The sequence below is a fragment of the Salvelinus namaycush genome, chromosome 4 (genome assembly GCF_016432855.1).
Source record: "Salvelinus namaycush isolate Seneca chromosome 4, SaNama_1.0, whole genome shotgun sequence".
NCBI classification, from domain to species: domain Eukaryota; kingdom Metazoa; phylum Chordata; class Actinopteri; order Salmoniformes; family Salmonidae; genus Salvelinus; species Salvelinus namaycush.
The window spans coordinates 54,674,601-54,701,123 of NC_052310.1; the positions used below are offsets into that span (position 1 = coordinate 54,674,601).

The 26,523-nt window shown below is 41.7% G+C and overlaps 1 protein-coding gene across 1 annotated transcript in view; it reads left to right on the top strand.

Moving 5' to 3' along the window:
* Nucleotides 1-26,523, top strand: part of LOC120045926 (potassium voltage-gated channel subfamily H member 1-like) — a 69,164-nt gene that overhangs the window by 19,852 nt on the left and 22,789 nt on the right. Inside the window, exons 8-11 of the mRNA XM_038990851.1 lie at nucleotides 3,037-3,194; nucleotides 4,263-4,534; nucleotides 23,152-23,351; nucleotides 24,657-24,909. Of these exons, the coding sequence (XP_038846779.1) occupies nucleotides 3,037-3,194; nucleotides 4,263-4,534; nucleotides 23,152-23,351; nucleotides 24,657-24,909 (883 nt within the window). The remainder of the gene's footprint in view (nucleotides 1-3,036; nucleotides 3,195-4,262; nucleotides 4,535-23,151; nucleotides 23,352-24,656; nucleotides 24,910-26,523) is intronic.

Sequence of the window (26,523 nt, forward strand, 5' to 3'; positions counted from 1 at the left end):
GTATTTTTAATCCCGTCCCTGCAGGAGGACTTTTGGCTTTTGGTAGGCCGTCATTGTAAAGAAGAATTTGTTCTTATCTGACTTGCCTAGTTAAATAAAGGTTAAATAAAAAAATAAAAAAATGGATAGTTGAATAAAAGACATGAGCTGGCGCACACACAGAGAAAATTATTTTATGTAGAAGTGCTGACTAACGGCGAATAAACTATAAGCTATTAAAATAGAGTTGCACACTCTATATGTAAACTCCCCGTAATTTATTGGGTAAATTACTTCTCTTTTTTATGTAGCTAATCTCTAATGGATAGTAACATCGAATGAAACACATCAGACTTTGAAGTCTATTAAATATTCTTATTCTGAGACGCTTAGTGAATACGGCCCTAAAGGATTAGGATATGTGAAAGCACGGGTTGTAATAGAGGGTAAAGGCACTTACATGCTATTTAAGCACAATTTTATTTGGTGAATTATAACGTTTAGTGCATCTCTGGGTCAGTGTACCATGGAGGGGTCAAGGGTCATTAAACGGATTTAGAGATGGATAACGTTACAATTCTAGGCCTATTGATTACTCAGGTCACCTTCATTATTAGCATGCACTGCACAATATGCACACCCTTCACACACACATGCATGCACATGAACACTATAGGCCCTATAGGGCTAGAGCTTGTTGCTGCTGTTAGCTGTCATTTAGGCAAACCAAACTGGAGAGTTTAGTGTCCTGATGTGTCGCTCAAACGCATCCATTTAGTGACTTGTTAGTTGATGAAGGCCGTGGCTGTGTCAGTGGTGTAAAGTGCTGCAGTGGTACTTAACAAGCTGATCCTAAGAAAGCTGTGATCGGGCACCAAGTCTGTTGTATCTGCAGGTACAGCACTTTGTCAGCCTCTAGTCTTTCAGCTTCTCAGCACCTGGTTAATGCTGACAGCTGACAGACACCAGGACATTTTCTGTTAGCCTGACTAGGTTCTGTCCAGCCAGCTGCTATGGACAGTGAAAACAACATTTTAGTTTCTGTATGACTGGGAATTCATGTCATTTATTTGAAGTTGATCATCAAGCAATGTTTGTACTTTTGGTTGTACATTTGCTTATGAACAATTTGTGAAGAATCTTTATAGGCTTGGTAAAGGATTTGTGAAGCTTCTGTATAGGCTTGATAAAATATATGTGAAGTTTTCATTAAGCCATACGAGTTATTATAACATGATAAAGGACTCTGCATTATACCTACCTGCAGGCAATAAGTATAGTGTTACTAAGTTATGTTTCCTCTGAAGTGGGGACAGCTTATTCTACTTGTAGTTATCCTGATATGCGTTCAGTAAGGTAAATAGTAGCAAACGTTAGCTAACACATTTCCTTTGTTTTGTGTTAGCCGTGAACATTTGCTAACGCTAGCTAACAGTCTGAGGTAGTGTGCGACGAATGGAAGTGTCTTTTTCAGGTCTAAACTGTCAGTACAAAAAATCAAGTGGTCATGTAGGCTTTTTCTACATGTAGTAGGAATAGCAAAGGTTTTTTCAGATGATAGCTAAAAAGCCACAGTAATAATTACAAAAAGGAGGTAGGTATTTGCAACTTCACTGTAACATTTTGGAATGTTCATTCAAATCTTTCAACTGAAATTGTTACTAAGCAACATGTTTGCCGCAAACAATGGTCTAACTGATACAGTAATCTAGTGTGGCCCACATGTACTGAATCTGCAACGCTCAGGAACATTCCACCATGCTTAATAAACCCCAGTAGTCATTCAAAAAAGTCTGAGGAGATTTGGTTTGGTGTCTCTGAACTGTTGTCTTTTTTTTCCATCACATTATCCTTTTTACATGAATATGATTTACCTATTAATTTGTATGAATGTTTGAAGTCATCATGGTTTTATCTTCTTATATGTCTACTTTTCTTCTGTTTGATCATGCTCACGTCTTTCTTTATTTTCTTCCTCATCCCCCTGTTTTGTTCTGTTTGCATGGTCCCTCCCCCTCCTCTGCCTGTGTTTATTTGTGGAACGTGAAGAACTGGAACCGTCGAGCTGTCACTCAAGTAGGCCTTTCATTATCAAACCCACTTTGATTGAGTTGGTTTGGGTCAAAATATGATTATAATGATATAATAAAACATTATTTTCACATTTGCAATTGATAAACACAGACACATAGTCTACAGTATGTGCTGTATCATCCAGGATAAGTTCACACTTAAACACACACACACACACGCTCCACTCAAATGGATTTACATAAATTTACATAAACAATATGGTCTTTCATATAAATACATGTTGTGTGATGTATCACCCTGTTTTTGCAAATGCATGTTTTTTTCTGTACTCTGTTCATGATTCAGATAGAAATCACAGATGGTGAGTTGAATGGAATACATGTTGATTTCTGTCATATCTCTAACGTGTTACATCATTTTTTTTTGTGTTGAGTATATGACTCCAAATGAAGTCTTTCTTTTCTTCGGATTTACCCCTGGAACTTGGCAATGGTGTTTTGATTGAATTAATGAATAAAGACCCTAGCTAGTTGTCTTACAGTAAATTCATGCTACAAGTTCAGTGTGAGGTTATATCGACTGGGTGCATGTCTATGGCTTGTATCACAGCTGCTTGAGTACACCCTCATTTTATAGTCATAACATCCCATTAATATTGTTAACGTCTAGGAAAGACTTCTTGATGCCAGCACACACATTCAGTATCCAAGGACTCCCTGGGAAACAGTGGCAAATGTTATAGAGTGGACTATCCTGGTTGAAAGAATAGTATATGCATACAGACACATACATTTTGTCAACATGCAGTTCTATGTTTGTTCATACTTTGAGTAATGGCTCCTAAGCTACAGGTCCACCCTTCAGTTTCCATAGAACGTAAACATTTTGTCAACATCTGCCTGATCTCTCTCTCTCTCTCTCTCTCTCTCTCTCTCTCTCTCTCTCTCTCTCTCTCACTCTCACTCTCACTCTCACTCTCTCTCACTCTCTCACTCTCTCTCACTCTCTCTCTCTCACTCTCAGGGGATCAGCAGTCTGTTCAGTTCTCTGAAGGTTGTCCGGTTGCTGCGCTTGGGCAGAGTAGCCCGTAAACTGGACCACTATATTGAGTATGGAGCCGCCGTCCTCGTCCTGTTGGTGTGTGTCTTCGGCCTGGCTGCCCACTGGTTGGCCTGCATCTGGTACTGTTCTGTTAAGACTGATTTACTGTATATTAAAGGTAGACTCAGTGAAATGACGTTGACACGAGCAGCACCGCAACTATTGGGATAGCTCTCTCACAACTCTCACACAGTCACACAAAGTATCTGTGCATGTGCAGGGGTTCACTTCACACTGTTACAACGCGGTAGGTACAGGACCAAAATAGCAGAGAAGTTTAGCCTTGTGCTTCAACACTCTTAGTTGTTGCGGAAATTGACTAACTATGCTGTTAGCGATATGACGAAGATGCACAAAGTTGAGTCTACCTTTAATGGGTTATGACAGTACCCAACTCTCTTATCCGGGAACTGGCACACCTGATTTAACTAGTCAAGAGCTTGATGATTAGACAACAAAGATGTGAACCGTCTGTTGGTCCCCGAGGAGAGAGTTGGCAAAACCTGTTATAGGAGTTAATAATGTGATATGACGTCATTATGTTGGTAACATGCAAATAAACTGTTATCCTATTATTAATATAAATGATCACAATGGCCAAAACAATCTGGCTACTGTATTTGTTAATTGCATATTCCTTCAGTGTTTCTCAATCCGTTCCTCTCTGATCCCCAACTGTGTCATGCTTTTTTCTGCTACACCTGATTTCATTCATCAACAAGATTAGTTGTGGATTAGTTTACAAGTTGCTATTGGTGAATTAGAACAAAAATGCTAAGTGTAATGACTGGGGAGTTACTGAGTAACAGATTGAGAAACACTGCCTTTAAAAACTGTCATGCTCTGTAGTGTTGACAGTGTCATGAAGGAGAAGTATGTTTCTGTTTCTCACCTGCATTGTCATGCATTGTTTTGTAACTTTCGTCTTACTCCCTTAAGCAAAGTGAACAAACCTCTAACCTGTGTTGTAGAGGCAACCCTAACGCTGTCCTTTCCCTTTCCCTTACCCCTAAACCTGAACATGCACCTACCTGGTTTTGGTTCTTGTCTAACTGGGCTTTTACAATAAAGGATGCAATTTTGTAGCAGACCTCCATTGTCCTACCAAGAGTTGCTGAATATCTTTTAATCTTGACTAACTATAACAGGTACAGCATCGGTGACTATGAGGTGATAGACGAGGAGACAGGCATCCTGCGGACAGACAGCTGGCTGTACATGCTGGGGGAGACAGTGGGCTCGCCATACCGCTTCAACGCCAGCGGCACAGGGAAGTGGGAGGGCGGCCCCAACAAAGACTCGGTCTACATCACATCTCTATACTTCACCATGACCTCTCTGACCAGTATAGGGTTCGGAAACATCGCCCCCACCACCGACGGAGAGAAGATCTTCGCTGTCGCCATGATGATGATTGGATGTAAGTATATGGGACTACATGTTTTTCTGTCATGATCTAAGGTGGTGTTTACCAATCCTCTCCTGGAGTACCCCCAGCCAGTCCACATTTGATGTATTCCAGAACTAGCACAGTTGATTTAGGTAATGAGGGGTTTGATGATTAGGTGGCCATTTGAAACAGCTGTGATAGTTCTGGAATACATTGAACTGCATTGTTGGTTAAGGGCTTGTAAGTAAGCATTTCACGGCAAGGTCTACACCTGTTGTATTCAGCGCATGTGACAAATAACATTTGATTTGATAAAATATGTGGACTGGCTGTGGGTACTCGGAGAGGTTTAGGAAACACTGATTTAAGTGCCCTCTGTGGCCTTATTGGCATTTTCCCCATGTGGTAGCATTATGAATTAATTAATTAATGAGCCCCTCTCATGTCTCATGATGGAATGTTGTTGTTAGAATTGAATTAATTGGTTATAGATAAGTGAAACACTGGAGTAGCACTGCTTTGGTAATATGAATTGATTAGACCAACCCATCAGCTCATAGCCCCTTAAACTGTCTGCATCGATGACCCTGCACTCTATCCAGACAGGAAACAGGGAGCACATCAAACACTCCATCGTCCTCAAAACCATGCTCTAACACAATTTCACATCATTATATTTACATAACAAAGCTATGAGCATTTGAAGAGTTTCATTCCAAAGTGCTATATATCAATTTTCAGACATTTTGGTAAATATATATATATATTTTTTTACAACTTTTGAAAGAGATTGGTGTGCTTTTTCACCATCTAATCATGGCATGGGCTTCTTGAACGATATACATGTATTTCTTTGAAATCTATCACTTGATGGTTTCATTTCAGAGAGAAAAATAATAATGTTTTGTTGCAAAACGCTATGTATCCGCCTCAATCTCAGAGAATAGTACTATAGGTTTTATACAGTGAAATGTGACAAATAACTACATTTTTAATAAAGAACTGTACAAATTATACATTTGTGACATCAATATTTAAAAATCTTTTTTTTAAAGAATCAGTGCAGTAATATCAAATCTGTATGTAAAATATTTGCATTTGACATTTTAGTCATTTAACAGATGATCTTATCTAGAGTGACTTACAGTTAATTCATTCATCTTCAGATAGCTAGGTGAGAAAACAACATATCACATTGAAATATACAGGATAAGAACATTCCATTCCAGCTAAACAATGGATTTAGCGTTTTGCAACAAAACCCATTTTAATACACAAAAATCTAAAATCTATGAATAAAAAAATCTGAGAATAGCAATATTTTTCCCCAATCATTTCGGATGAAAAAACACAAATGTGAAAAATTGGTGGATATAGTGTTTTGGAACGAAACTCTTCAATTTGTATAGAGCAAGTAATGCGTCTGCCACTCATGAGAGGTTCATTCAGGGTTCATGAGATTTAAGTAGTCTTTCATCTGTCTCATCCTTACTGTATCTCTCAATCTCTTCAACAAAATGGCTGTTGTTACTGTAACTCAGATAATCATGAATATCATATCTGTCAAAGTGGTTATGGCAAAATGTAGGGAATGATTGTATTCCATCCATCCATTTAATTTAATCCATCCTATTCAAGTAAGGTTACATCTAAAGACAGCCAGAGACTGACACACGCAGACAGAAGCATGCAATATAGAGCAGACACGTTATTTTTTACCATAAGGCTCATTGGCTCTCAGTTGTGGTAGTAGCAGTGGGAGAGTAGCAGCAGCAGGAGAACCTGGGGCAATATACTAGGCAGTCAGTGGCGGTTGGTGCCTTTCAAGATTAGGGAAGGCAAATGTTTTTTTTGAGCATGGTCTTATTTCTATTACATTCTGTCATTCATATTCCATTCACCCAGCTCAATCTATCATCGATAGGTGTAGGCTACTACATGATACTCAAATTTGCCCTATACCCATCATGAGGTTGCCACAACCTAGCCTACGAATTAAAGTTTATAATGTACACTACCATTCAAAAGTTTGGGGTCACTTAGAAATATCCTTGTTTTTGAAAGAAAAGCAACAAAAAAAAGTCCATTAAAATAACATCAAATTGATCAGAAATACAGTGAAGACATTGTTAATGTAAATGACTATTGTAGCTGGAAACAGCTGATGTTTTATGGAATATCTACATAGGCGTACAGAGGCCCATTATCAGCAACCATCACTCCTGTGTTCCAATGGCACGTTGTGTTAGCTAATCCAAGTTTATCATTTTAAAAGGCTAATTGATCATTAGAAAATCATTTTGCAATTATGTTAGCACAGCTGAAAACTGTTGTTCTGATTAAAGATACAATAAAACTGGCCTTCTTTAAACTAGTTGAGTATCTGGAGCATCAGTATTTGTGGGTTCGATTATAGGCTCAAAATGTCCAGAAATAAATAACTTTCTTCTGAAACTCGTCAGTCTATTCTTGTTCTGAGAAATGAAGGATATTCCATGTGAGAAATTGCCAAGAAACTGAAGATCTCGTACAACGCTGTGTACTACTCCCTTCAAAGAACAGTGCAAGGCCTCCCACTCCTCTTTCTATTCTGGTTAGAGCCAGTTTGCACTGTTCAGCTGGGCTAGACAATCTGGACCCTCTCTTTCTAAAATGATCTGACAAAATTGTTGCAACGCTTATTACTAGCCTATTCGACCTCTCTTTCGTATCGTCTGAGATCCCCAAAGATTGGAAAGCTGCCGCGGTCATCCCCCTATTCAAATCCCCCTATTCAAATCATTAGTCCAAACAGTTGCAAAATGTTTCATTTTGAAACAAAATCACGAGTTTCTACCGGACAAATTCAGTTAGGTCCCTCCCCGTTTTGTTCAGTTTGCTTGCATTTAAGAAACGTTTTGCAACAGAATCGGCGGATTGAATACACCTCTAATTACCAGCACACACATTTCATTTTCGTAGCAGCCACAAACAGCATCATCACTTTGCTCATTGTATAATTCTCCTTCCCGCATCTATGCGCTCTCCTCCTTTCACCGTTTCCCTTCACTTGTGGACTTCAGTGCACAACACAACAGCTGTCTGTGACGAGGCACAAAAACCTCTCAAAGCCAAACCTTCATATCATAACCATTAACCCCTACACAGCCTACATCATTGTCACCATATTAACGTTATAGTCAACAAACTAGAACTAACACGTTAGTAAACCCACAATCAAATCCATGTGTACAATCACGCAGTACAGTGTACAGCAAGCAGTTTAGCAGTTACACTGGTGGCAATGAATTAATATAGCCAAAAGCTTGACTTGGAAGAGTTGCAGTGTTAGATAGCCTTAGCCAGCTAGCTAACATAAACAGCATTCCTCTCTGTTTGAGCCTCCTACGTTTTGTAATGAAGTCAATGTACCTAGAGGAGGATGGAAAATAGCTGTCCTCTGGCTACACCATGGTGCTACCCTAGAGGGTGCTGTTGAGGCTACTGTAGACCTTCATTGAAAAACTGTGTTTTAATCAGTTATTTGGTGACATATTTAGTATAGTTTTATCTAAAAAGGATAACTTAAAAAAAAAAAATATATATATTAATGAAATTCACTGAGTAGGATGTTCCTCCTCTGATGATAACCACTATATACATTGCAGGATTAATTGAACCGAGCACTATCCTACAATCACTCACTGTCTCAGCTGGTCAGACCATATAACCTACCTAGTGCACTACTTTTGACCAGAGCCCTATCGAACGTTGTCAAAAGTAGTGCACACATAGGGAACAGGGTGCCATTTGGGATGTGGATCCTGTCTCGCTCACTACTTTACAGCACCTACAGAACAGCGGGTTCAGATGCACTTGCTGCACCTCCTGCATCCGTTTCCATGGTGAAAGACAAAGAGAGATACTTCTGTCAAAGTTACTCGATGCCAGTGAGAGGTACAACGGTTGTACACTTGAAATTATTGATACACACTCCAAGAGTTAGGGTTGTGTATTGCAGGCGTACTCCGATACTATTTAGAATGGCAGCTCACACAAATTTCCTAGGTGGCAAAGGTCCAGATGAATATTATAATTTATTTGCGTAATAACAAATCCCTACCTCGGAACCCATGTGACACCAAACTGTTCAAATTGTTCACACCCCTCTTGTTGCCGGAGAGAGAAAAAAAAAAGTTACGCTTTTTTAAAGCTAATTTCTTGCAATTCTACTCATTTTGCCATGGGAAGGAGAGAAAATGTTGCAGTTTTAAAACAAATTTCCTCCAATTCTACACATTTTGCCATGGGAAGGAGAGACAATGTTGCAGTTTTGAAACAAATTTCCTGCAATTCTACACATTTTGCCATGGGAAGGAGAGACAATGTTGCAGTTTTGAAACAAATTTCCTGCAATTCTACACATTTTGCCATGGGAAGGAGAGACAATGTTGCAGTTTTGAAACAAATTTCCTGCAATTCTACACATTTTGCCATGTCTTATGTGTGTTCATATGATACCAGGAGTCGAGGCCCCTGGGCATGCAATCTGATGTACACAAATAGAATTCTCTTCTATAGGTTTTGATCTGAATCGAAAGAAGCTGAGAAAAGTAACAGAAGATACAAGTGGAATGACTACTGTATGATTCCATCCAGTTTAAACCGTGACTGACTATTCCATTATTCTCACAATTCTATTTTTACCATCTGCGGTGGATTGGTGTTGGCAGCAGCCGAAGATCACATCAGTGACAAGAGGATTATACAGCTGTCTTGTCACTATGGCAACGGTTGGCCTGGGACCTTTTTGGGTTTGTGACAACTGTCTGTAAACTGTCTTCAAAGGAAGACAGCTGTTGGTGGATTCCATTTAAATCACTGTCACCGATAGAGCTGTGGTGCTACACCAAGACCTGATGGTTAGGTCTAACACTAGGAACACCCCCCCCCCCCCCCCCCCCCCTAACCGGTCTTGTCCCCTTCATCTACACTGACTGAAGTGGATTTAACAAGTGACATAAATAAGGGATCATAGCTTTCACCTGGATTCACCTGGTCAGTCTATGTCATGGAAAGCGCACGTGTTCATAATGTTTTGTGCGCTCAGTGTATACTGTACCTCAGAATATTAGGACTATAGGATGCCTAGGAAAATGATGTTTGGTAACTCTTTACTCTAGGTGTCCTGTCTTTGTTTTAATGCGTTATGTAGCTGTTATAAAGGCTTTATAAATGCATTCATAAGGACACATACAGTAAAGTGTTACCGGATGTTTAATGCATAGTACAGGTACAGTATATTCTGTAGGCTATGTTTAATGTTTACCGTATACTGTATGTTAATTTTTTGTGGCTGGTTGCAGTTTCTGAGTATGAACATTTGCATAATTGTCACATCATATGAAATATTGATTTGCTGATGCATACATATCCCCAGAGGGACAATGACATAGCTGTTGACGAGCCAGCAGCATTGCATTGACCCCACACACACACACACACACACACACACACACACACTCACACTCACACTCACACTCACACACACACTTATCCAGCAGTACTAATTAGTTTCTCATTGCCTTTGATCCCATGCCATACATGCTCAAGGTGTTACCTTCCATCCAGTCCAAGCTCCAAGTGGTACCTTCCATCAGTCCAAGCTCCAGGTGTTACCTTCCATCCAGTCCAAGCTCCAGGTGTTACCTTCCATCAGTCCAAGCTCCAGGTGTTACCTTCCATCTAGTCCAAGCTCCAGGTGTTACCTTCCATCCAGTCCAAGCTCCAGGTGTTACCTTCCATCAGTCCAAGCTCCAGGTGTTACCTTGCATCAAGTCCAAGCTCCAGGTGTTACCTTTAATCAAGTCCAAGCTCCAGGTATTACCTTTAATCAAATCCAAGCTCCAGGTGTTACCTTCCATCCAGTCCAAGCTCCAGGTGTTACCTTCCATCCAGTCCAAGCTCCAGGTGTTACCTTCCATCCAGTCCAAGCTCCAGGTGTTACCTTCCATCCAGTCCAAGCTCCAGGTGTTACCTTCCATCCAGTCCAAGCTCCAGGTGTTACCTTCCATCCAGTCCAAGCTCCAGGTGTTACCTTCCATCCAGTCCAAGCTCCAGGTGTTACCTTCCATCCAGTCCAAGCTCCAGGTTTTACCTTCCATCCAGTCCAAGCTCCAGGTGTTACCTTCCATCCAGTCCAAGCTCCAGGTGTTACCTTCCATCCAGTCCAAGCTCCAGGTGTTACCTTGCATCAAGCCCAAGCTCCAGGTGTTACCTTTAACCAAGTCCAAGCTCCAGGTGTTACCTTCCACCCAGTCCAAGCTCCAGGTGTTACCTTCCATCTAGTCCAAGCTGCAGGTGTTACCTTCCATCTAGTCCAAGCTCCAGGTGTTACCTTCCATCCAGTCCAAGCTTCAGGTGTTACCTTCCACCCAGTCCAAGCTCCAGGTGTTACCTTCCATCTAGTCCAAGCTCCAGGTGTTACCTTCCATCCAGTCCAAGCTCCAGGTGTTACCTTCCATCCAGTCCAAGCTCCAGGTGTTACCTTCCATCCAGTCCAAGCACCCCTAGTAACATGTCTTACTCTGCATTTACATTTTTCATTTAGCAGACAGTCTTATCCAGAGCAACTTAAGCAGGCTTTATGATTATGAAACTAAATGTGGATATTGACTGGATATTGTAGAGTCTAACCCAGTGGGTAGAGTCTAAAACTGGTTGCAGTTACAGTATATCAGGCTAATGTCTTTGGTCAGGTTGTGTATTGAGAGGGATTTTGATATTGTAATTGTTAAGGACATTTTTTATATATCTATTAGTGACCATGCAGAAAACATGTCTTTACCTGATTGTCATCTGTTTTTTCTGACCACAACCACATTATTACATTTTTCAGGCGCCTCTGTCATCATAAATAGAGAGAGAGCGAGCTCTAGTCTACAGTAGAGAGGATAGAGAGAGCTCTAGTCTACAGTAGAGAGGATAGAGAGAGCTCTAGTCTACAGTTGAGAGGATAGAGAGAGCTCTAGTCTACAGTAGAGATGATAGAGAGAGCTCTAGTCTACAGTAGAGATGATAGAGAGAGCTCTAGTCTACAGTAGAGATGATAGAGAGAGCTCTAGTCTACAGTAGAGAGGATAGAGACAGCTCTAGTCTACAGTATAGAGGATAGAGAGACAGCTCTAGTCTACAGTAGAGAGGATAGAGAGACAGCTCTAGTCTACAGTAGAGAGGATAGAGAGAGCTCTAGTCTACAGTAGAGAGGATAGAGAGAGCTCTAGTCTACAGTAGAGAGGATAGAGAGCGCTCTAGTCTACAGTAGAGAGGATAGAGAGAGACCTCTAGTCTACAGTAGAGAGGATAGAGAGAGCTCTAGTCTACAGTAAAGAGGATAGAGAGAAACCTCTAGTCTACAGTAGAGAGGATAGAGAGACAGTTCTAGTCTACAGTAGAGATGATAGAGAGAGCTCTACACTACAGTAGAGAGGATAGAGAGAGACCTCTAGTCTACAGTAGAGAGGATAGAGAGAGACCTCTAGTCTACAGTAGAGAGGATAGAGAGACAGCTCTAGTCTACAGTAGAGAGGATAGAGAGAGACCTCTAGTCTACAGTAGAGAGGATGGAGAGACCTCTAGTCTACAGTAGAGAGGATAGAGAGACCTCTAGTCTACAGTAGAGAGGATAGAGAGAGACCTATAGTCTACAGTAGAGAGGATAGAGAGAGACCTCTAGTCTACAGTAGAGAGGATAGAGAGACCTCTAGTCTACAGTAGAGAGGATAGAGAGAGACAGCTCTAGTTTACAGTAGAGAGGATAGAAAGAGCTCTAGTCTACAGTAGAGAGGATAGAGAGACCTCTAGTCTACAGTAGAGAGGATAGAGAGAGACCTCTAGTCTACAGTAGAGAGAATAGAGAGACAGTTCTAGTCTACAGTAGAGAGGATAGAGAGACAGCTCTAGTCTACAGTAGAGAGGATAGAGAGAGCTCTAGTCTACAGTAGAGAGGATAGAGAGAGCTCTAGTCTACAGTAGAGAGGATAGAGAGAGCTCTAGTCTACAGTAGAGAGGATAGAGAGACCTCTAGTCTACAGTAGAGAGGATAGAGAGACAGCTCTAGTCTACAGTAGAGAGGATAGAGAGACAGCTCTAGTCTACAGTAGAGAGGATAGAGAGAGCTCTAGTCTACAGTAGAGAGGATAGAGAGAGACCTCTGGTCTACAGTAGAGAGGAGTACTGGAGTCAGATGGACTTTGTAGTATCTGATCTTCATCTTCAAACGCAGCAGTGACAACGTGATGATATAATATTCTGTCACATGCGCATTGTAGACAGCACACAGCATGCAGGAAAAATGTAACCTTTATTTATGCAGAGAAGTCCCATTCAGCCCTGCTTCAAATCTGCTGGCAGAATTACTCTTTTGTATCAAACGGACAGACAGAAAGGATTGTGCATGTTGCTGTAGGGCTCTTTCGATAAGAACAGCTCCAAACTTAGTTTTGTATGACAATAAGGGAATCGCACCAATATGAGACAATTTTGTATTTGAGTAATGAATGGTAGGGACACCATTTTACAATAACAGTTTTGTTTTGGAAAGCTACACAAAAATGAAGTGTGAGTGTTATTTCACAAAGAAAGGGGTTGGGGGGATTATTTCAAATACTCTTTGAAGAGGTAGGGTTTCAGATGTTTTCGGAAGATGGGCAGGGGCTCTGCTGTCCTAGCTTCTGGGGGAAGCTGGCTCCACCATTGGGGTGCCAGGGCAGAGAAGAACTTGGACAGGGATGAGCGGGAGCTGCCTTCCCGTAGGGGTGAGAGGACCAAGAGACCAGAAGTGGCAGAACAGAGTGCTAGGGTTTGAGCCTGAGATACCCAGCCCTGAGAGGGTGAAGGTGGATCTGATGGTTCACGGTGTCGAAGCCAGCAGATAGATCTAGGAGGATGAAAACAGAGGATAGAGGTTTAGCGGCTTAGACTAACAGTGAAATGCTTGTTTATTGCTTTTCCCAACAATGCAGAGAGAAAAATAGAAAAATAATAGGAATAAATCCACAATGAGTAACTATAACCTGGCTATATACACTGGGTAACAGTACCGTGTCAATGTGCAGGGTTACGAGGTAATTGAGGTAGATAAAGTGCATTAGTAAAGTTTTCACACCCCTTGACTTTTTCTACATTTTGTTACATCACAGCCTTATTCTAAAATTTATTAATTATTTTTTTTTCTTCATCAATCTACACACAATACCCCATAATGACAAAGCAAATGTATTAAAAATAAAAAATAAACGAAAAAATTACATTTACATAAGTAATCAGACCCTTTACTCAGAACTTTGTTGAAGCACCTTTGGCAGCTATTACAGACTCGGGTCTGCTTGGCAGACCTGTATTTGGGGAGTTTCTCCCATTCTCTGCAGATCCTCTCAAGCTCTGTCAGGTTGGATGGGGAGCGTCGCTTCACAGCTATTTTCAGGTCTCTCCAGAGATGTTTGATCAGGTTCAAGTCCGGGCTCTGGCTGGGCTACTCCAGGACATTCAGAGACTTGTCCTGAAGCCACTCCTGCTTGTCTGTGTGTTTAGGGTCGTTGCAAACTCAAAGCAGGCTGTCATGTGTCTTTTACTGAGGAGTGACTTGCGTCTGGCCACTCTACCATAAATGTCTGATTGGTGGAGTGCTGCAGAGATGGTTGTCCTTCTGGATGGTTCTCCCATCTCCACAGAGGAACTCTGGAGCTCTCTCAGAGTGACCATAGGGTTCTTGGTCACCTCCCTGACCAAGGCCCTCTCCCCCGATTGCTCAGTTTGGCCGGGCTGCCAGCTCTAGTAAGAGTCTTGGTCATTCAAAACTTGGAGGCCACTGTGTTCTCCCAGTCCCTGCAGAATGATGGAGGCTACTGTGTTCTTGGGGACCATCAATGCTGCAGAAATGTGTTGCTTCCCTAGATCTGTGCCTCAACACAATCCTGTCTCAGAGCTCTACGGACAATTCCTTCGACCTCATGGCCTGGTTTTTGCTCTGACATGCACTGTCAACTGTGGTACCTTATATAGACAGGTGCCTTTGCAAATCATGTCCAATCAATTGAATTTACCACAAGTGGACTCCAATCAAGTTGCAGAAACAACTCAAGGAAACAGGAAGCTCCTGAGCTCAATTTCGAGTCTCATAGCAAAGGGTCTGAATACTTATATAAATAAGGTATTTCTGTTTTTCTAAAAACCTGTTTTCGCTTTGTCATTATGGGGTATTGTGTGTAGATTGATGAGGAAAACAAATAATTTAATCAATTTTAGAATAAGGCTGTAATGTAACAAAATGTGGAAAAGGGGAAGGGGTCTGAATACTTTCCGAATGCACTGTATGTACATATACTGTAGGTAGGGGTCAAGTGACTAGGCAACAGGATAGATAATAAACAGTAGCAGCAGCATATGTGATGAGTCAAAAGAGTTAAGGCACTGACAGACAGATGGGGTGGCCCATTCATTTTCAATCAAGGCTAGGCAGGGGGCAAAACTCTATCAAGGCGGAGCGGTTGGCGGTGCTCGGGCCCATGGAAGCCGCTCAGCCGAGATGGAGAAAATAGGATTTTGCTCTATTTTTCAAGTTGTGCCGGCATTGTTTTCCAATCACAGTATAACATGTAGCCTGCGTTGTGATACCTCAGCACGTATGCTGTCATGGATCATAGTGACAACAACACTTTATCGCTACGCTCTGATGACACTGATGCTATTACACACACACACACACTTGGCAGATAGGGGGGAAAAAACTACTTCTGATCAGGGCCCATAGTTGTAGCCTGGTCCTAGATCTGTTTGTACTGTATAGCCAACTCCTACGGTTGTTGTCCGGCTATACAACACCAACAGATCTGGGACCATAAGCAGAGCAGTCCTCCCACTGTATTACAGATTGTATAATCTTCTGGTCCTTATTTGGCAGCATGTCTACACGTTTTAGAGTGGAATCAGCAAAATGGACTCCTACTCTACTTTTTGTATTTTTATGCTTTATTATAAACTGGGTGGTTCGAACCCTGAATGCTGATTGGCTGACAGCCGTGGTATATCGGAAAGAAATGTATCCAATCTCAATCTCATGGACAGAGCTGTCGATACAGTGACTGACTAGTTTCAAGGTTATGTACACAAGTACATTGAGGTCTTTCTTGCAAGCTCTAAAGCCATCAATGCAGTCATCAATAACATTGTAATACTAAAAATAACATAAGATAGAACAAAAACATACGAGAAATTGAAATAAGACCAGAAGAAAGTAAGAAGCTATATACAGGGTCAGTGCCAATACCATATTTACAATGTGCAGAAATACTGGAGTGATAGAGGTAGTATGTATCACAGGAGGCTGATGGCACCGTAATTGGGGAGTACAGGCTTATGGTAATGACTGGAGCGGAATCAGTGGAATGGTATCAAATACATCAAACACATTGTTTCCATGTATTTGATGCCATTCCATTTGCGCCGTTCCAGTCACGCTGTTATTATGAGCCATCCTTCCCTCATCAGCCTCCACTGGTATGTATAGGGGTAAGGTGACTAGGCATCACGATATATGATAAACAGAGTAGCGGCAGCATATATGATGATTTTATGTGAGTGGGTGTGGTGTGCGTGTGTGTAGAGTCACTATAAATGTATGTGCATATTATGTGTGTGTGAGAAAATGATGAAGTGACTGTAGGGCCCTGTGAGTGTGCATAGAGACAGTGCAAAAGTTAAATAAATAACGGTCAACTCAGCCATTTAATTAGCTATTTAGCAGGCTTGGGGATAGAAGATGTTCAGGAGCCTGTTGGTGTCAGACTTGATGCACCAGTATCACTTGCTGTGTGGAAGCAGAGAGAACAGTCTATGGTTTTAGTGGCTGGAGTCTTGAACGATTTTCCGGGCTTTCCTTTCACACCGCCTGATATAGAGGTCCTGAATGGCAGGGAGCCCCAAGTGAGGCCACCATCTGTAGCGCCATGCCACATAGGCAGGCTATTGCTACTACCCATGATATCAAGATTATAGTTTGAACCATGTTTTAAGGCTATACAGTGTTTGTTTACATTTACATTGTTTAAAAACATAGTAGTAAAACAAGCTCATATTTTGGGTTTTGATCAGGTACGACAATTGAAATAAGCTCATGAGGCATGTACAGTCATGGCCAAAAGTTTTGAGAATGACACAAATATTAATTTCCACAAAGTTTGCTGCTTCAGTGTCTTTAGATATTTTTGTCAGATGTTACTATGGAATACCGAAGTATAATTACAAGCATTTCATAAGTGTCAAAGGCTTTTATTGACAATTACACGAAGTTGATGCAAAGAGTCAATATTTGCAGTGTTGACCCTTCTTTTTCAAGACCTCTGCAATCCGCCCTGACATGCTGTCAATTAACTTCTGGGCCACATCCTGACTGATGGCATGCTTGGAGTTTGTCAGAATTTGTGGGTTTTTGTTTGTCCACCCGCCTCTTGAGGATTGACCACAAGTTCTCAATGGGATTAAGGTCTGGGGAGTTTTCTGGCCATGGACCCAAAATATCGATGTTTTGTTCCCCGAGCCAATTAGTTATCACTTTTGACTTATGGCAAGGTGCTCCATCATGCTGGAAAAGGCATTGTTTGTCACCAAACTGTTCCTGGATGGTTGGGAGAAGTTGCTCTCGGAGGATGTGTTGGTACCATTCTTTATTCATGGCTGTGTTCTTAGGAAAAATCGTGAGTGAGCCCACTCCCAGAAGCAACCCCACACATGAATGGTCTCAGGATGCTTTACTGTTGGCATGACACAGGACTGATGGTAGCGCTCACCTTGTCTTCTCTGGACAAGCCTTTTTCCGGATGCCCCAAACAATCGGAAAGGGGATTCATCAGAGAAAATGACTTTACCCCAGTCCTCAGCAGTCCAATCCCTGTACCTTTTGCAGAATATCAGTCTTTCCCTGATGTTTTTCCTGGATAGAAGCGGCTTCTTTGCTGCCCTTCTTGACACCAGGCCATCCTCCAAAAGTCTTCGCCTCACTGTACGTGCAGATGCACTCACACCTGCCTGCTGCCATTCCTGAGCAAGCTCTGTACTGGTGGTGTCCTGATCCCGCAGCTGAATCAACTTTAGGAGACGGTCCTGGCGCTTGCTGGACTTTCTTGGGCGCCCTGAAGCCTTCTTCACAACAATTGAACCGCTCTCCTTGAAGTTCTTGATGATCCAATAAATGGTTGATATAGGGGCAATCTTACTGGCAGCAATATCCTTGCCTGTGAAGCCCTTTTAATGCAAAGCAATGATGACAGCACGTGTTTCCTTGCAGGTAACCATGGTTGACAGAGGAAGAACAATGATTCCAAGCACCACCCTCCTTTTGAAGCTTCCAGTCTGTTATTCGAACTCAATCAGCATGACAGAGTGATCTCCAGCCTTGACTTCGTCAACACTCACACCTGAGTTAACAAGAGAATCACTGACATGATGTCAGCTGGTCCTTTTGTGGCAGGGCTGAAATGCAGTGGAAATGTTTTTGGGGGATTCAGTTAATTTGCATGGCAAAGAGGGACTTTGCAATTAATTGCAATTCATCTGATCACTCTTCATAACATTCTGGAGTATATGCAAATTGCCATCATACAAACTGAGGCAGCAGACTTTGTGAAAATTAATATTTGTGTCATTCTCAAAACTTTTGGCCGACTGTATAAGTTATATTCTTCAAGAATCAATGGGTATATATCATTAATAATGTAAAAGTAAAAAAATCTAATAAAAGTTTATTGGCCCATACACAGATTTGCAGATGTTATCGCATGTGCAGCAAAATGCTTTTGTTTCTAGCTCCAACAGTGCAGTAATAAAACCTATAAAATAATACAAAACAAGACGCACTAAATCCAAAGTGAAAAATTAAGAAATATTAGAACGAGCAATGTCAGACTCCGGAATATATATACGAGGAAATCGTGATGGATACAAGCGAAATTGAATATGCAGATAGGCCAATGCGAATTGTGAATAATGCAAAAAGCACGACGAGTAGACCGTTTAGAAACCTTTTATGGATAGGCTACTTCTAATGCATAGCCAGGATAAGAAATACATCCGACGCGTTATTGTGAAACCAGCTTTCGTTAAAGTAGGGTAAGGATTGCCTCCTGAGGGCTTGGTTTTTAATTGAGTGAAAATAAGCAATTGTAACAGGAAATTAATTTAAATGTTTTTAAATATGAGTGTCACAGGATAATCTCATCTCTCGTTCCATGATGGGCATGTGGACATGTAGCCTACATGGAGGGGGTTTTACGCACATCCAAAATAAGACCAGGAGCTGGCTAAAATAATGTACAACACATGGATAAAAGGGGATGTCCGCTCACTGTTTTTCTGCTCCAAAACTTTAAAAAAAGCTTTGGTGATTTAAGATTTATTTCAAAGCGATCTCACGAGCCAAACCCTTTATTGATAGTTTTGGCTAGTTGGCGAATGCTTTGGGCAGGACAAAAAAACAGCCTTAATTTAGGGGAGAGGAGGCTATGTTTGGTTTTTAATTAAATTAAATGCAATGGGAAAAACACGTTTTTTATGTTTCTAATTACGAGGTTCACATGCACTATGGGCCAGATTCCGACATAGGAAATTAGACGATCTTATGCACGTCTTTCCAATGCATTTCTCAGTTGGTATTCAGACTTACTTTATGAAGGTGCGTAACGGGCTTTGCAGGCGTTGTCCCCTCACTTGCGGAATAAATGTAATTCAACCACTGAAAGCCCTCCAACTGGCTGGCCAACAGATTTTCTTTTGAGTTTTCATTCAATAGAATTTTCAGTACATTTATCTTAAGCCATCCCTTTAAATGCAGTGCACCTTTTAGTTTGAATTTTGTCAACAGACTCACTAGAATATACCAAGAAAACGGATTCAGAATATTAGGGATCAGTGAAAGAAATCCATCTAAATAAATATATGCACATTTGTCTCTGTTTCAGCACCAATTGGTAGATTTGTCGATTATATAGCGTTAAGAAAGTACAGTATTTATGAATCATAAAAAACAGGTTTGGAGTGCCTTCATGAAAGAAAGAAAACAGTGGTTTGATTCATTCAGATAATTGCCACATTCAGTTCTTCTTGTTGGAAGATTAGTGTACATAAACTCAGCAAAAAAAGACCCTGTCTTTCAAAGATAATTCGTAAAAATCCAAATAACTTCACAGATCTTCATTGTAAAGTGTTTAAACACTGTTTCCCATGCTTGTTCAATGAACCATAAACAATTAATGAACATGCACCTGTGGAACGGTCGTTAAGACACTAACAGCTTACAGGCAGTAGGCAATTAAGGTCACAGTTATGAAAACTTAGGACACTAAAGAGGCCTTTCTACTGACTCTGAAAAACACCAAAAGAAAGATGCCCAGGGTTCCTGCTCATCTGCGTGAACGTGCCTTAGGCATGCTGCAAGGAGGCATGAGGACTGCAGATGTGGCCAGGGCAATAAATTGCAATGTCCGTACTGTGAGATGCCTAAGACAGCCCTACAGGAAGACAGGACGGACAGCTGATCGTCCTCTGCAGTGGCAGACCACGTGTAACAACACCTGCACAGGATCGGTACATCCGAACATCACACCTGCAGGACAAGTACAGGATGGCAACAACAACTACCCGAGTTACACCAGGAACACACAATCCCTCCATCAGTGCTCAGACTGTCTGCAATAGGCTGAGAGAGGCTGGACTGAGGGCTTGTAGGCCTGTTGTAAGGCAGGTCCTCAACAGACATCACCGGCAACAATGTCGCCTATGGGCACAAACCCACCGTCGCTGGACCAGACAGGACTGGCAAAAATAAAAGGGCTCTTCACTGACGAGTCGCGGTTTTGTCTCACCAGGGGTGATGGTCGGATTCGCGTTGATCGTCGAAGGAATGAGCGTTACACCGAGGTCTGTACTCTGGAGCGGGATCGATTTGGAGGTGGAGCGTCCGTCATGGTCTGGGGCGGTGTGTCACAGGATCATCGGACTGAGCAATCTCAACACTGTGCGTTACAGGGAAGACATCCTCCTCCCTCTTGTGGTACCCTTCCTGCAGGCTCATCCTGACATGACCCCCCCAGCATGACAATGTCACCAGCCATACTACTCGTTCTGTGCGTGATTTCCTGCAGGACAGGAATGTCAGTGTTCTGCCATGGCCACCGAAGAGCCCGGATCTCAATCCCATTGAGCACGTCTGGAACCTGTTGGATCGGAGAGTGAGGGCTATGGCCATTCCCCCCCAGAAATGTCCGGGAACTTGCAGGTGCCTTGGTGGAAAAGTGGGGTAACATCCTACAGCAAGAACTGGCAAATCTGGTGCAGTCCATGAGGAGGAGATGCACTGCAGTACTTAATGCAGCTGGTGGCCACACCAGATACTGACTGTTACTTTTGATTTTGTCCCCCCCTTTGTTCAGGGGGGACAAAATTATTTTGTTTCTGTTAGTCACATGTCTGTGGAACTTGTTCAGTTTATGTCTCAGTTGTTGAATCTTGTTATGTTCATACAAAAAAAGTTTGCTGAAAATAAACGCAGTTGACAGTGAGAGGACGTTTCTTTTTTTGCTGAGTTTAGAATTATAATTGGGAGAATAATGTACAATAATAGGCTGTACCCTAGTCTATTTCCTGCATTAACCATGGAACTGTGTGATGACATGGCCAAGTATTTCGCCATGGGTCGGGTTCAAACTGTTAAGGCTTGGTCTATGCTCAGCTCCATAACGATTTAATTCGCCTAAACATATATATTATGAACTGTTACTAATGATCCTCAGCAACAACCACATGGCCTTGACAGGGTTTACAGATAAGCAAATGAAGGTAAACGAGACAATGCATTTAAATGGAATGATAATGGAGGCTATACCAACTGAAGGGAACTAATAGTAAATTGACAGTTTAATATGTGTTGTTATTGGGCCTACTGATGATCAATACAGATGGTGGCTAATATTTAACATGATAGAAATAGGAAACAGAGAAAGTCAGGTTCGCCTATAATTAAGACGTTTCAGAGTGCCCATCTCTGCAAGATAAAAGGCTGTACAATTTCAATTCTGCATAATGGCACAGCATTTCATAAACTTTACTGCTTTAGTTTGCTGCCATATGATTGGTTTCACATTTGCCAGCGATTATCATGTAAAATAGATCTAAAACAAGTCATTTATATTTACAATTATTTTATCCAAACAGATTACTTATTTACCAAGCTCTAATCAATAGCTCTTATTAAGTTGTAAATTACAGTGGATGGAGAATGGTGTTATTTCTATTGAAAAAAACGAAGTAGATGCTTTTTCCACTTGGAACCGGTCGGTTCGCTAGATCTTATTCAGGGTTTCCTCACACGTAGGTGGTGGAATTATGAGGGAATTAAGTCAAGGAATACCGCGTATCACCTCTGCCACATCTTAATTTATTCCATCTCCACCCCAAACAAATATCAGGTGAATGGCATGCTATTCTCATGCTTAAATTCACGGTCAGAATACGCATAGAGAGAAAAGTGCATAAAAAGGGAATTATGTTTTGTATGGCCCCAAAAAGCACATCTCTCTTGTTCCATGTGCATAATGGGCACTGTGCTTCATGAGTCATGGCTGGAAGGCTGTGCTTTAGCGGAGACCTGTATTCATGTAGAATCTCTGATTCCAGAAATGTGATTGGAAACCTTTAGTTCAGTGTTTCTCAAACTTCGGTCCGTAGATTGGCGCCAGTATCTCATAGTTAGCTGATTTAGTTTAAAAGTAAAAGCTCCTCAAAGAAGGTACTTGGCTGTTCCTGGTACACAAAAGGTTAAAAAAATAAAAACTTGACCTACTGAGTAGTTTATCTAAGTAATGACATAAAGGCTTATCACACAACATAGACAATGTGTATGATGCTGATGGACAGGCACTGTCAGAAGAGCTCTGTGTCTCTGTCACCTCCTCTTCAGCCCTGTTTCCTCTAAACACGCACACGCAAGCACACACACAACCAGAGAGGCTGTCTTTTTTGCTTTCTGTGGCACATACACACTTCCTCACACACTGCTTGTTTGTCACTTTGGTTCTTGAATCTTCTTTTCTATGTTTGTCCTCAAAGATTAAGGATACGTCTTTCTGAACCTTAGTGGATATTTGATGCATTCTTATTGTTATATTACAAATAGGAGCAGCTTTTACCGATCAACAAGCTTTGATGACTTGACTTACTGTATGTATTTCAAGTACTGACACATTTAAACACATTGATGTTGTAATACTGGATCAATTCCTGAAGTCTCCCATCTGTTAACTTGTGTTCTTAAATGCATATTATCCTTCTCTGCGAAACTAACTTTCTCGGATTCTTCCATAGCCGCGTGAAGTAGTTTTTTCGCCATCGCGATATATCCGCAAATACATGACTATTAAAGGCTCAGTGCTGACCTAGTTAAATAAAATAACATAACAAAAGGCTCAGTGCACTACTTTTAAAATTATTTTAAAATTAGATTTTTCAGGGGCTGATGCAGCACCCTCACCACCCCTACTTCCCGTGGCTATGGACTCTTCTCTAAATGTTCTAAACATCCGCCCCCCTTGTCTTTACTTCTCTTTTCTTTCTTTTCCCAGCCCTGCTTTACGCCACCATCTTCGGTAACGTCACCACCATCTTCCAGCAGATGTACGCCAACACCAACCGCTACCACGAGATGCTGAACAGCGTCCGTGACTTCCTCAAACTCTACCAAGTGCCCAAGGGGCTGAGCGAGAGGGTCATGGATTACATCGCCTCCACCTGGTCCATGTCCCGGGGCATAGATACTGAAAAGGTATCTCAAACTGTAAGCCAGACATTCATTACCTTGACATTCATTACCCTTCCCCCCTGTGTTTGTTTGTTTTTCCTGCATGGTAGCTTCTGCAGCAGGCTGGCCCATTTGTGTTGTGGTGGTGATCGTGACTCTGTGTTTTGTTGTGCTGGACCAGTCCACTTGGGGTGGGGTAGGGGATGGTGTTGAGTTAATGGATAATGCTCTGTAGCACTGCTATATTAACAGATTATCATAAATAGTCATGACAGCTGGTGTTAGTTTATGACAACTGACTTTACCCTGTTTGCTAATCAGACAAACGTTGTCTGATTAGCAAACTGCTTCAGCTAAGTAATGGTGTAATATGAGATAATCAGAATAGTTCATTTGATGTGACATGGTTTGAAACCTATTTTAAGCATAGCATATTGAAAAACCAGGGAAGAAATTAAATGTAAGAAATGTGTCCAATAAGTAAAACATTTTGTAAATACTGTACAGCAGTTTGTCTTTTGGGGCTGCCTCAACACTGATAGTTGGGGTAAGTAGGTGTAGTTCAGTACTGATTTTGGCCCATTCCAATGCTGTATGCGTGTCAGCAGAAAGCAACACTATGCAGGCTTCCAGGCACATTTCTCCCACAGCGCAGGGAGAATGGATGAGGGAAGGAGGGTAAAATCCTTTAAGGATTCTCTGCTATCGCAGACTGACTCACCTCAGCCTCAGGAGTGTAACTGTGGCTGCTGTGACGACAAGAGCATCCCAGCCAGGCCTGTAGAGGGAGGCTGGTTTGATTGGCAGTTTTGTGGGATTCTTTGTATGATATTCTCACATACTCAACTAACTGTAACCCATACCACTAACCTTAAGACACTGTTGGGGTTAGTCTATACACTTATACTTCCTGGTTTTTAAAACAGAAATATCAGATTTACAGAACAGGATTATAACATTGATTTACTGTTGTATTTTCTATGCTCCTAAGTGCTCCTCTAACTTGTTCTTTTACCCAATGAGCACCATAACTGGATGATGATGATGATATTATTATAAATAACAACCTGTTTTTGGTTGGTTGCCATGATGCGACACCCTTAGAATATTTCAAGATAAAGATGGAAGGGAAAGTCACAAGAGAGAAGAGGATTTAAAGTAATGTATCAACATGCTATCATGGCTGCCAGTCAGACATTTCTGGTTCACCAAAGGCAATGAGTGTGGAAGGTGGCATAATTTGGTTATTTAACTCAACCCTCTCGCTCTGTCCCGCTCTCTTTCTTTCTCTCTCTCTTTTCCTCTCTCCTTCTCCTCTCCCCCTCCCAGGTATTGCAGATATGCCCTAAAGACATGAGGGCAGATATCTGCGTCCACCTGAACAGGAAAGTCTTCAAAGAACACCCTGCGTTCAGGTTGGCCAGTGACGGGTGCCTGCGTGCCCTGGCCATGGAGTTCCAGACTATCCACTGTGCCCCTGGTGACCTCATCTACCATGCCGGAGAGAGCGTGGACAGCCTCTGTTTCGTGGTGTCAGGATCCCTGGAGGTCATCCAAGATGACGAGGTGGTGGCCATCTTAGGTGAGTACTTGTTCATTGTACAGTATGATGAAGTAGGCTTACATGGTAGCCATTTTGGGTGAGTTGGCTGTCCATTGTACAGTACGAGGTGGTGGCCATTTTGGACGAGTTGCTGTTGAGCCGGTGCACATTGGTACCATGGTGGTCATTTTTGCTTGGATTTCTCTAGTTGGCTTTAGCTCAGGACATGACTGCTCGCTATTAAAATTAGATTTTTTGGAGGGGATAACTAGCTTGCAAATCTTTTGACAAGTGGATGGAAATTGCTACTCAAATTGTAATGGGAAAAAGCGATATATTGAGCAGAAATAGCCTCAATATTAGATCTGAGAGACTCAACAGTGCCTCTATTGACACCAGCACTTCCATCTCAAAGCAAACAGGTCTATGTAGATTTGAAAATTGCTAACTTGGCGATAATAATACGCTGGATATACCTACCAAAATGCTTGTTTTTGACATTACCGTAACGTTGCTTTGAGGCAAGTGGAAAATGGAGCCCCAGGACTTTTCTCTTCGGAGATAAGGTCTTGACAGGAGGTCACTATGGGACAGAGACTAGGAATTCCTCTGATAATATCATCAGTGTGTACATGTCTACCTCAATTACCTCGTACCCCTGCACATCAACACGGTACTGGTACCCCGTGTATATAGCCAGGTTATAGTTACTCATTGTGTATTTATTCCTTGTGTTATTATTTTTCTAGTATTTATATATTTTTCCCTCTCTGCATTGTTAGAAAGGGCCCGTAAGTAAACATTTCACTGTTAGTCGACACCTTTTGTTTACGAAGCATGTGACAAATAACATTTTATTTTATTTCACCCCAACAACAGTCCCTGTTGAGACATTAACAAGGTGTTAATGTGGGATTGGAGGGTGAAGGCTACACAGCTAAATGTTGAGTGTCTGTAGATCACGCCTTGTTATACAGTATGTCTGAGTAATGCATTCTTTGTCCTTAATCGCATTCCTGGTTTTGGTTGGTCTCGACGGTGTGTGTGTGTGTGTGTGTGTGTGTGTGTGTGTGTGTGTGTGTGTGTGTGTGTGTGTGTGTGTGTGTGTGTGTGTGTGTGTGTGTGTGTGTGTGTGTGTGTGTATATGCAGACTGTTGTATGTATCCAACCCTGTTTACATGGCCCTGAAATATCAGAAAATAGTTATTGCTACATAGACAAACATTGACGGTGCTGGGCAAATAGCAAACATTGCCGGGAAAATATACAAACAACATCATTTAAAAAGTGAACAGTAATAATGCAACACATCAATACACACAAAATGGATGTTCCTCCCTGGGTCTGCTGGGTAACAGAGCTGTGGTTGTTTTCTCTCACGTTGCTGACCTGTAATTGGTGGGTTGGCTCGTGGGGAGGATTAATATCATGTTTTGTTGTTATACTTTCCCTGGCTATTTCATGGCAATGGAACCCTGGGTGATGAACTAGCTACCGCAGTCAATCACTTTCTCACTAATGGTAGCTGCTATAGCCTACAGTATCACTGCTGCACCAGCACCGTGATCGTTCTACTTCCTCTCTTGGGTTTTCACAAACTGCAGGACATGAAAGCATTTGTTTAAGGCTTTCCAAGATTCAACCAAATCTGAA